This window comes from Sinocyclocheilus anshuiensis, unplaced genomic scaffold (assembly GCF_001515605.1).
Source record: "Sinocyclocheilus anshuiensis isolate Anshui unplaced genomic scaffold, SAMN03320099.WGS_v1.1 scaffold69, whole genome shotgun sequence".
In the NCBI taxonomy this organism is placed as follows: Eukaryota; Metazoa; Chordata; class Actinopteri; order Cypriniformes; family Cyprinidae; genus Sinocyclocheilus; species Sinocyclocheilus anshuiensis.
Genome location: NW_015537933.1, coordinates 93,415 through 105,982, shown reverse-complemented (window position 1 = coordinate 105,982; position 12,568 = coordinate 93,415). Strand labels below are relative to the sequence as shown.

The following is a 12,568-nucleotide window of genomic DNA, read 5'->3' as shown; positions in this document are numbered from 1 at the left end:
AATCTTGAAAACAGTTGAACAAACGGTTTGTGTGGAAACTGAGATACAATCTTTTGTGATGAACAGAAAGTTCAAAAGAACAGTATTTATTTTATAATTTTGTATAATATATTGTGTAATTTTTCTTTAAAAAAAAACTAAACACTGACACTAAATGAACAGTAGTGTACATAAAGTATAGCCAATATAGAAAAGCACAATTTGTGAATTAACTAAAAACCTAAATTCAGTTTCCTTGTAGCCAAACACAACTGATCAACACCAAAGGTCCAGCTGAATAAATGTGCTGCTGTGTGACTGAGCATTCACAGCTCTTTAAAGTCTGTGTGGGCTTGAGTTAATGATTCACAAATCCCAAAACATATCCAGACTAATAATACTCTTCAGCTGGTTAACCATTTATATGCTCCAGACTGTGAATGCACATTCTTGTTACTTAATCATTCTTTCTTCCTAGAAATATCTTGATGCATAAAGTACAAAAATAGCCCTTAACTCACAAAAACAATATATGTAATGCACAAAGTCACATACTTTCCAGCAGGTCATGAGTAAATAGGCAGCAGTCACGGAGAGATGGGAAAGATAGGCATTCAGCATTTGAGTTTTGGAAAAGCTACAGACCTGAAGGCCATTAGTGCTGCACCAGTCACCTATTAACAGACTCTTACTGATCTATAACCTCAGTCCAGCTCTAGAAAACATACTACAGATGCAAGGACCTCTCATGTTTTACTATGGATGAAGGCTCTGTGATTGTATCATGCTGAGAATGCTGTGAGGACACACAGAAGTTAAAGTTTCTCAAAGCCATTACCTTTGAGCTAAGCTGACCTCAGAGCATTCAGTGTAGCAAATGTGTAAGTACATAGTGTGTGGGAAAGTGTGTCCTGATCAGTCTTGTGCTTCAGAATGGAAATGACGTGGCTTGTGGGTAAAGTAGAATCAGAACAACAAGTCCAATGTGTGTTTAATCTTTTTAATGTATAAATTCTGGGTACAACACTTTCAGTAAAATATAACAGTACATTCTCATTCATTTTATTTAAACAACTCTATATAATTCTTCCAATACTTCTGTTTATACATCTTTAACATTTCTTTAATTCAATTCAATTTCAGAAATGACTACTTGAAGTGACCATTTCTGTACACATTAAGATGTAAGATTAATATTTCAGTATGAATACCTTTATCTAAAATTTGAACAAGACGGCTATGGGCAACATTTATTTAATTTGTTCCAGCACTTCAAGCTCATGTGCAATGAACTAGAAAGCTTCTAGATATCTTGAGGTCTACCTTTATGGTGTTTGAGCAAACAAAAAAACAAAACAAAAAAAAAAGGCAAAAAAATCAGTGGCACAATAATGACAATATTAATAAAAGGCTAAATACATAAAAAAAAAAAAGAGTCAACTGTATATTTATTAGAAGGTTTTTTGTTGTTGTTGTTGTTAAAATACACAGAATTATTAAAAGTCCTATATTTAACCAAGGACACTTTTACTTTTTTTGAGGTATCATACATTGTTTTTCCCAAAGATAACAAAAATATTAGGTATAGTGAAGGATACAGTCTTATCTATTATATACGCCTGACATTATAATAATATATGATGCTATAGATTTGAGAGTTTCTGAACTCTGTGGACACATGCAAGCTATAACGAATCATGAAACTACGAATATTTATCATTTCTAAACCGTTGAGTGCTCGACAGACTGGTGAATTGATCGCAGTGCTGTTCCAGACATCACCAAGCAAACTTCCAGTCGGTTAAGGTGCGCTAGGTTGATAAATGAATCTATTAAACATGCGATTTCACTGGTTTACAGAACAATGTTGTCAAGACACAATTTAAGTCATTAAAAAAAAACAAAGGTGAAAAGTTGTATTTAGTGAAGAGATCAAACACAGTCCATTTAAGACGACAACAGGATAAGAAAAACGTTTAGTCCAGATTGTAACCAGTGAGAAATTTCATGGCTCTGTTTTTCCATGTTTATCACAGCTTGCAATAAAAAAAGAAAAAAGGGAAAACATTTGAACAAAACTTCCCACTTCCTGGAAGTAGCCCAAAGAAAACCTCCGACCATGACGCCAGGTTAGATTAAACATTGACGCGTTCATAGTCATTAACAAGCACAAATGAAGCCATCCGCCACTGATAGTGACAAGGATGATTGAGAAAGATGTGTTGGCATGGTGACAGGTTAATGTATATAAAATGGCTTCTGCTGCCTTTCCACAACTGGCATGTCACATGACAAAAAGGAGGGTTCGCATCCATCATCCTCTTTTCCTCCTCCATTATCACATCTCTCGTCATAGTACCTCTCTTAAGTCCTATTTGGAATTGTAACTTCCAGATTAAAAGTTTTTTAAAATGTCACCTGAGAAGCTGCTGGAACTCTACAGATGTCACTTTGCACTGTCTCCTTTCTCCTAAAGACAAATCACATACAAAACAAGGATAAAAACACCACTTGATTGCTTAACCTGCATTAGGAATGAGAGTTTTTTTTTTCCACACTAAAGCCACTCACTGTGCCTGTGCTGTGCTCAGGGGGGTCAGCGTTAGCAGGTGAAGGGGGGACACTGCCATTGGGCTCAGTGATCAATAATGTCCACCTATCCCGGGCCGATTTGGGGTCACACTTTGTCACCCGGAATCTAGAGAAAGAAAGAGAGATGTAACAAGAGCACAAAGCTCAGACCTTAATAATATCCATATTATTCAGTATTAATATTTATCACAACATTAATTTCATAATGATTGGGAAGGAAATGGATTTTAAATTTTTTTCAGACCTCAAGAAAAGAATGTAAACACAATTTGTTTAACTCCAAATAGTATCTACCTTTTAAGTTATAGCCCCATGAAATAAGGTATTTTCTCTTGATTGTGTTTTATGATTCAATAAATATGTATCATCATAAATAGCACCTGACGAAATGAATTCATACAACTTATTTAATAATTTAATCAATCTTTTAAAATGTAATCAAATGAAAATAGAGCAATTCATATAATTTGTCATTGTAAACGAAACATTGTATTTTAATTTTTGGTTTATTCAATAGTATTATTCACTTTTAACATTGTACTAACTATAAGTAACTTTGCAACTAGGCTACACGTCAATTAAATCTCATTAATTTGCAACGACATGTTAAAAAACTCATTAGATTATTAGTAGACTGTTTGGTTAGGTTAGGTTAGGTTAGGTTAGTAGAATGAGTTGACATACTTGCAAAGTTACTTAGAGTCAGTAGAATGTCTGTTGGGGGACCATCAAGTGTATTAAAATAAAGCAGATATTAAGCAGACAGTCTGCTAATAGACTAGTGACTGGTAGTTGAGAACTATTTACAAAGTTACAAAGTTAGTAGAATGTCGAAAGTAGACTTATCAAAATAAGGTGTTACCTTTTCATTTTTTTTTGTATACATGGTGCTGCACAACAACTTCAATACAGCATCATTTAAAATGTGGATGAAAAATCTTGGTTGTATTATATTCCTTATTATATACATATTATATAATATAGGCCTTTTTAAGGTATTTCCCAGTCATAATTTCAAGTTAAGCCAACAGTTTGTCTTGAAGACCTTTAGTGAAACAGCAGACACTGAAAACACCATGAGGGTCACGCATGATCGAGTATGTGTAGTACATCCAGCCTTTTTAGCAACACCTCTATTCATCTAGCCGAAATATTTCTAATTAATTAATTTTCAGAGAATTATCAATATTGATATTTAATGCCCAACCCTAACCTCATTGAACCAGCCAGATCCAGTCCAGTTCTTTCCCACCAGGCTCGTCTCTTTCGTCTAGATCCTGACTCATACCTCGCATGTAATTCATCATATGTTAAGTGTTTATGTATGTAACACACACCTGCCTACAGACAACACTGTGACTTCTCCTACGTGACTGCGTCTGTCCAGTTTCTTGCTGGATGAGCGTCTCATCAGAGGCCATTTTTTCTGGTTGCAGCGGCTGCAGATGTTCTTATGTCCTCCGATCCCTCCGATGGTGTGCAGGTGGTTGCAGGTGTGTTTGGCTGTGCTGGGCGGCAACCCTGGCAGTGCAGGGCTCTCTGGGCTGGTGGGTGTGTTCGGAGAGGTGGGCGTCACAGGGCCACTGTAGGAAATTGAACAGAAAAATATCAGCTTAATTGCATGAAATACCCAGGTGACCTAGTTACATATGCCAAAATTTGGTAAATACAACAGAGAAACACTGCGGTGGGTTCTGTGGCCCACAATGTGTTTGACTTGACCTACTCCAAGCATACTAATTTGGAAATGTGTATCATAGCATAATACACACTTTCACATACTATTTAAACAAATTAACTATTTTTACTATTGTTCGGACACACAGATAGACTAGGCTTGAAGGGTTAGTTCACCCAAAAATAAAAATACTGTCATTATTTACTCACCCTCATGTCGTTCCAAACCTGTAAGACCTTTGTTTATCTTCGGAACACAAATTAAGATATTTTTGATGAAATCCGAGAGCTTTCTGACCCTCCACAGACAGCAATGCAACTACCACGTTGAAGGCCCAGAAAAGTAGTAAGGACATCATTAAAATAGTCCATGTGACATGAGTGATTCAACCGTAATTTTATGAAGCTACGAGTATACTTTGTGCGCAAAGAAATAAAAAAAAAACGACTTTATTCAACAATTTCTTCTCTTCCGTGTCAGGCTTTCACAGGAGTACCACGACACATGGGTGTTGTGCTGCTGACGCAGGAGCTGGTGTTCTGATGCAGAACGTCCATCTCTCAGTTAATCATCTGAATATTCTGGTTCGAATATGTAAGGCTGGGCAAAAAAACAAAAACAAAGAATAAATCTTTACACGTTTAGAATGACTGTTTTATGTACAGCATGTCATCCTCTGCTTGTAAATGAGGAGCAGCACATTTGGGTTGTACGTCAGAATGCTGGCTCCTGCGTCAGCAGCACCACAGGCATGTGGCGTGGTACTCTCGTGAACGCACGTCGAAGACTGACACGGAAGACAAGAAATTGTCAGGGCCTTGAACGTGGTAGTTGTATTGCTCTCTATTGAGGGTCAAAAAGCTCTTGGATTTCATCAAAAATCTTAATTTGTGCTCCGAAAATGAACAAAGGTCTTACAGGTTTGGAACCACATGAGGGTGAGTAATTAATGACAGAATTTTCATTTTTTGGTGAACTAACCATTTAACCTAATCCTTGTGTTGTGACTCTTTAGAATGAATGTATTAATATCATGATATATTTTTATAACATCTTTTTAAAACTTAAGTAAGCAGCATCACAATTAGTACGTTTGATTAATTATGTGAATATGTCTATTTAAGTGAATAGATCAAAACTTGAACACCAAATCACTGAAAAAAATAAAAACTGGGAAAAAAAGCTTCACCTTTCACAGGTACTATATTTGAGCTGAAATACAGCACAATTGGAGCAGTTACTTCAAAAGACAGACCAACTCTCTCCCCGGCTGCTTTATCGGTCTTCTCCTCTCACCTTCTCCCTCTATTTATTTTGTCCTTCCACTCTGCCAACTAAAAAAAAAATAAAGAGGGAAATGCAGCGGTCTTTTCTTATCTGTCTTCATTACACTGCGGGATGTTGTTCTGCTCTGTGTGCATATGCACGTGTGCCTCACTTGAGAAGCAGAGGAGGAGCAGGATAGAGATACTTCAATTGCCACCTGCAAGAGGGACTATGAGGAACATAAAGGAGCAAGAGACACACATGCAAACACACACACTACACAAGAAGTGTATTCATTGTGTTTTGCAATGGACCTAAAATATGAAATCAGTTAGTTTGATCATTTACTGTACAAACATTGAATTAAAAAGTTGTCACTTCAAAGCAAGGTTCTGCAGGCTGCCAAGGTCTCATTAGCTCCTGCTGGTAGATGTCATATCTACACCTTCTAGCTGCCAGTGTTAAGTTAACTACATGTCACTAGTGGAACAAAAATGTTCAGTATCTTGACAGTAGCAAGGCTACTTTTAACATAGTGTAGCTTTTTCAGTAGCAAGCTATTTTTCAAGTAGCAGTGTAGTGACACAAAACGCTACATATCTATGCTTAGAATATGAAATGAAATGCCCAACTGGCAAAAGATTCATTATTTTGAGTCGGTTCTTTTCAATGAATGTGTTGACCTTAAGCAGATACAGCGATCTGCTGGTCTGGATAGAGTAGCTTTTTCAACACTGCTAGCTGCAAAAAGCATCTTTCTCCACTTTCGATCTTTTATAAATAGCAAAGTATTCTGACAAAGTAAATTTTGCAAGCACGTACATTGACATAAATTGCAAACTCCACCCCTCCATTCATGAGCTTCACCCCCAGACTCATCTCCCCATGGATGCCCTATGCACTCAGTAAGTGTCTAGAGAATGGACAGCACAACATCTCCTCTGCAAAATACCCAATCACCCTTCATTCTGAGCACCACTCCTAATTTTCCTCTCCACCCCTCGAGTTCCTAATCACTCCATCCAGAGCTCCTTTCGTCGCAGCATCTGATTGCTCTAAACCTTTCACCTTCCCTATGCTCTGCTCTTCTTTTCAGTCTCTCTATGTTGGTCTCAGTCTTGTGTTAAAGACAGTAGGAATCAAATTCACGCTGCTGCTTATACAGTGTGTCAAGCAGAGTGACCTCATTGTTCAACCCAAATCTGTTACTCACATGAATGCTCAGACCAACTGAAAAACATACACCACACACACACAACATCAAAGGAGGACATCTGGGGAAAAGGAAGGATTAAAGGAATTCCCCAAAATTAGAATTATGTAACTGTTTACTCACATTCTTGTTGTGCCAAACCCATATGACTTTGTCTTTTTTCCATGGTACAAAAAAGGGAGACATTTTGTAGAATATGCTGGTTGAGATTTTCCATGTAATAACAACGGATGATTCAAGATTGTGATTCAAGCCTCAAGAAGGATTAAAGGGCATGACATGTCACGACATGACATGAGAAACCGAAATTTCCCTTAATCTTTCGATACAGAATAGGTCTTTGTATGCTTAATACATCCTGCAAGTTTCATAACTTACAATGTCCTCATCATCAATAAAAAAATCATTTATGTAATATCCCTCAGAAAACGGCTCGTCTTGGATCCAAGGTGCAAGGTGATGTCATCCAGTCGCAGTCGTTTGCATAAACACCGCCTCCAGAGCAACACATTGACATAAGCCCCGCCCACTGGCATTCAGCCGCTTAGCGGCTTGACACCTGATTATGCTGAATGCGACTGTTGCGTCAAAAGCAAATAAAAATTACAATCACTGCCACTATCTTGTCTACACTGGATACAGTATACAGATGCGTGTTTGCTTTCGGATATAATCCACAAACTCGAGTCTGTCATTAATAGGACAAATGGAGCGAAAGAATGTTTGCTTTAATGCATTTAAAGAGCTCTTTCGCGTCTTTGTACAGATATCAGAAGGTTCCCAGCGTAAGTAACAAGTGGATAGTTTATTTTTAAAGGTATCCTGGATCGTGTCAGAGGACTGTCCGGAGTGTTTTGTTTTGTAAACGAGGCACAGTGTCATGGAGAGTTCACAAAGAAACATTTGTTGAAAGATGAAGCGGAACTAGATCTGACTGCAGCTGCATCACAAACCGTATGTAAATGATTTCATAATGCTTTGTCTGGAAATGACTCACAATAGCGAGGAGGCATTGACATATATATATAGCATTTATATATTTATTTTTAAGTGAGGACCCAATAGGCCGCTAGTGAAAATACTTCTACTTAGCTATTTGTTCTGAATTCATATTGAATTACCAACATAATAGTGCATTTAAATAATGAATTTGTTAGGGTTTTTTTTATTTATTTGCCAGCTCAGGACATCAGATTACAGATAGCACAACATAAAACAAAATTCAGGAAAGATATATCACCTGATTATGCTGAATGCGACTGTTGCGTCAAAAGCAAATAAAAATTACAATCACTGCCACTATCTTGTCTACACTGGATACAGTATACAGATGCGTGTTTGCTTTCGGATATAATCCACAAACTCGAGTCTGTCATTAATAGGACAAATGGAGCGAAAGAATGTTTGCTTTAATGCATTTAAAGAGCTCTTTCGCGTCTTTGTACAGATATCAGAAGGTTCCCAGCGTAAGTAACAAGTGGATAGTTTATTTTTAAAGGTATCCTGGATCGTGTCAGAGGACTGTCCGGAGTGTTTTGTTTTGTAAACGAGGCACAGTGTCATGGAGAGTTCACAATAGCATTTATATATTTATTTTTAAGTGAGGACCCAATAGGCCGCTAGTGAAAATACTTCTACTTAGCTATTTGTTCTGAATTCATATTGAATTACCAACATAATAGTGCATTTAAATAATGAATTTGTTAGGGTTTTTTTTATTTATTTGCCAGCTCAGGACATCAGATTACAGATAGCACAACATAAAACAAAATTCAGGAAAGATATATACAAGGTCTTACCCCTCCGATTCTATACTGTCCTGAACCATGGCTTTGAGTGCATCGGAGTTGGCTGGTGGAAAAAAAAGAAAAAGAAAGAGAGAGTTCATTAAATGACTTCTTAAATTAGCACAGAGAAGAGTTTGCAGCCTCAGATGCAAAACCATTAAGCAAACTGTTTAGTCTTCTGCCTAATGAAAGCAGCTGACTGCCTTCTGATGCGACTACTACTGCAGCACATACTCACAGTTGCAGTGGACAGAGGGCAGTTTCAGGCCACCATTTAGTTTCATTGTGCAATGGCATCAGGGTAGTTTCAATTTGAAATGCCTTCAAAAAGGCAGCCAACTTTAAAATGTTAATATTTTCACACAGTGGCACATGAATTGTGCAACCACTGGCAATGAAAGTGACTAGCACTAAACTTTCAGTTCCTTCCGTTTACACAAGAACATCTTATCCATTTTAAGAAGTTGACTGCTAGATAACTTAAACCACTTATTGATTAAACGCATCCAATAGATATGCAGAAATACGCCTGTTACTGAAACGGTAATGTGTTGGTAGTCATGCACAATGACCAAGCAGTGGACATGGTGCAACATGAAAGATGCCACACAAATTTATAAGACATAAGAAGCAGTAGTATCACTTCCTGTTTACAGCTCGTGTCATACTTATGGGGAAGAAACAGTTTAAAATGCTGTTGATCAGATGGTGTCACCATGGAGATCACCATGGAGATCATCATTATTTGTTATTCAAATTTTGTGAATGGGAATTTCTCTTGTGCTGTGTTATAAGCGATCATGCGCTTTCACTTTCACTTTCCAATTCGCAATCTTGGTGTCACCGAGTCGTAAAGAAACGTGTTGAAAGATGAAGCGGAACTAGATCTGACTGCAGCTGCATCACAAACCGTATGTAAATGATTTCATAATGCTTTGTCTGGAAATGACTCACAATAGCGAGGAGGCATTGACAGTGTTTCCTATACAATGACATTAGCCAATCATAACAGTGGCTGATTCCTGACAAGCTCTTAAAACGGTTCGTTTCAGAGAGAGGGTTTGAACGAGGGTTGAAAATAATCATTTTTCCACATATTCTTAATTAAAAAGCACAACAACAGTAAAACAGTAGGCTACAGTTTACATAACATTTAACAAAAACGAATAAGATGAGGCATGGCATAGCCTACACCACATGCTGTATTATATACCGACTATTATAAAACGGATCGTTCCGGTCCTTGATTCTGATTGTGACAGTGTTTCCTATACAATGACATTAGCCAATCATAACAGTGGCTGATTCCTGACAAGCTCTTAAAACGGTTCGTTTCAGAGAGAGGGTTTGAACGAGGGTTGAAAATAATCATTTTTCCACATATTTGTTTTTTTGTGCAAAAAAAAACTTGATTAACATTATAAGTAAACCTCAAGGAACATATTAAAATAATTTTAAAAAAATCCATGTCATGATCCCTTTAAATAAATAAATATTCAGTGAATTGGTTAAATTAAAACGATTCATTCAGGTTCTCTCTCTTGATCGGGTCCCAACAGTTTTCTTTAGTTAAAAGCTCACTGGAGGGGAAGATTATCGGATTATATTAACAGCTGTAACAGTTCAGAAGTTTTAAAATACACATTTAAAACCCTTTTAAGATAGTTTTATGGTCCTTTTGAATTCTAGTGAAGCTTGAAAGCAACCATTACATGTTCCACTGCAGAAATAAAAACACACAAGGTTGGAATGACATAAGAGTGAGTAAATGACAAAAGAATTCTTTTAATCTAGTGACTGATGTGGAAGACTGTGAATTGCATAAGATGAATAAAACAGAGTTAAAATATAACATTTCAGGATGAAGAAACATTCACTCGAGTATTTTGAAATGTTACAGGAATAAGGTGTAGATCAGCTGATACATAGTATATGAGCAATAAGTTAAAAAAAGTGAAGATCCCTTGAAAAGATTAAAAAGGATCTTAATCTTGATGTCATAGCATTTATTTTTAGCACCAGATAATTAACGGTCACCTTCTATAAACTGATGTCATGATGCTGATAACATACAGCAACATTTATATATAACTTAAGGTGAGACCAATGCTCCACCTAGACTCATATTCCATGACTTCTCTGTATATGCGGTTTTGAAAGTCTTCCTGGATCTAATTCTGGCTTGCAGCAGTGTCAGTGATTGATGCTTTTGTGCTTCATGGTGATTTCCCCCACAATGTGTCATATGAGACAGACAGAACCACCAATGCTACTCTGCCCTCTTGTGCTGCTGCCGTTATTTGAGAAGTGACAGCGCCATCTTGTGTAAGGGATGGGGCACTGATTCACAAAACACCTACTGAGTTAAGCTATCAAAACATTCATGGCTATTGAAACATTCATGTTTGTTTTATAAGTATGCTAATGTGCTTTTAAAAATGTCTTTAATTTTGTGAAACCTTACTACATATATGGAATAACCGTTTTATAAAAGCAATAAGCCCTGTGAAGCCATGGTTTACAATTAATTTATAACAGCTAAGGGGGTTAGCTTCGCGTCGTGCCTAACAACGCCCCTTATAACACTTTACAGTGTTATAAATTCACTGTAAACCATGGCTCTTTGGGGCTTATTGCTTTAATAAATTACAGAATGTTTAGCAAACACTGAGGAACCAATTAAAAAAAATTATAATAATAAAGAAATAGCGTGACGTGAGAAACAGCAAAGATAACAAGCTTTTCAAAACGAAAACAAAAAGAGAAGTAAAATTAAACTGGCTGTCGGTGACAGGACTTGCATGTTTTTTTTTTTCTTCTCACAAGAATACCAACATGTTCATCTTCTCTGGTTTAAGAAGTGGTCTTTTACTTTACTTTAGCTTGAAAACCAAATCTTCCTTCTGCCATAATTTCCTCAATATTCGTATCATTTTTGCCGCCAATTTAGTGTACAACTGAACTTCTTGTAAACTTTAAAGTTGATAAGATGCAATGTTACGGATGGACTTTACAGCATCTACAGGTGCCAACAAGAAATCAAGATGATTTTTTGATTAATATTGAAAAAATTAATTTTTACAGAATTTATTTCTTACTCATCTATGTTTTTTAATTTTTCAAAACTGATCAAACATTCCGTTTATTTCTAAGAGTAGGTTAGGGACATCAATAGACCCTTTTTTACTAAGGTACCCAGTGAAACACCGCAGTGCAGTCATGTTTTGTGTTTCTATCAGCAGTTTAGAATCAGAACCAGTGACTAGATGAATTAATACTGATCCAATCACTCAAATGGGTTCGAAAAAAGGTCTGAAATATTTTGCGATTCAGTTTAAATTATTCAGACAGTTTACTCACACACTTAATTGTTTGCAGCAGTTTCTCACACTGATATTTACAGTACCTACAATCCAAAACTCACAAATGTTGTCTATTGTTCACGTGACCGCGATTAAGCAGCCACATATGCAATAAAGATGCAAATATGGGACACTTTTTGAAAGGAGGCTAGAAACGCTCCTGATGCACTTTAGGTAGATTCTGTGGTCACTCAAAGCAGCTGAATATGTTTGAATAAACCTGGGGACACTCTGTAACTAATAGGAGAACATGTTGTCTGGTGTGACCTCATGATGATTCACTGCTCTGAGGTCAGCTAAGGATTGTTCATGCTCCATCACAATCAATTCTGCATTACAATCAATGTGACTGATTGCTTACCACACCTCATATTTCCCTCAGTAAATAAAAAACTCACAAAGACATGTCATCAGTTCTGAGAGGCTTACATCCTGGAGGGTGTGTCAAATTGCTCATATGACCTGCAACGTATGTACGCGGATATGTTGTTTACGTTCAGATCAAAGCGTAAACAACGTATCGTATACATACGTTGTTTATGTGATAGGGCTGTCAAAATGGCTGAAAAACTAAATTAAAATTTTTTACTTAAATATGATCAAAATTTTCATTATATTCGAATTTAAAATGCATAATTTCAGTTAGGGTGAAGAAAAGCTTTTGGCTTCTCTCCCGAAGACACAAGAGGGT

General features: G+C 36.8%; 1 protein-coding gene across 2 annotated transcripts in view; it reads right to left on the bottom strand.

The window, feature by feature from the left end:
• Positions 1–972: 972 nt before the first annotated feature.
• rell1 (RELT like 1) overlaps positions 973–12,568 on the bottom strand; it is a 33,606-nt gene continuing 22,010 nt past the window's right edge. Inside the window, exons 4-7 of one of the 2 annotated variants that reach the window (XM_016446838.1) lie at positions 8,528–8,579; positions 3,909–4,154; positions 2,547–2,677; positions 973–2,449 (exon numbers count right to left, since the gene is read on the bottom strand). In XM_016446838.1, the coding sequence (XP_016302324.1) occupies positions 2,394–2,449; positions 2,547–2,677; positions 3,909–4,154; positions 8,528–8,579 (485 nt within the window). In that variant the 3' untranslated portion in view covers positions 973–2,393. The remainder of the gene's footprint in view (positions 2,450–2,546; positions 2,678–3,908; positions 4,155–8,527; positions 8,580–12,568) is intronic. The other variant, XM_016446843.1, reaches the window with a different exon arrangement.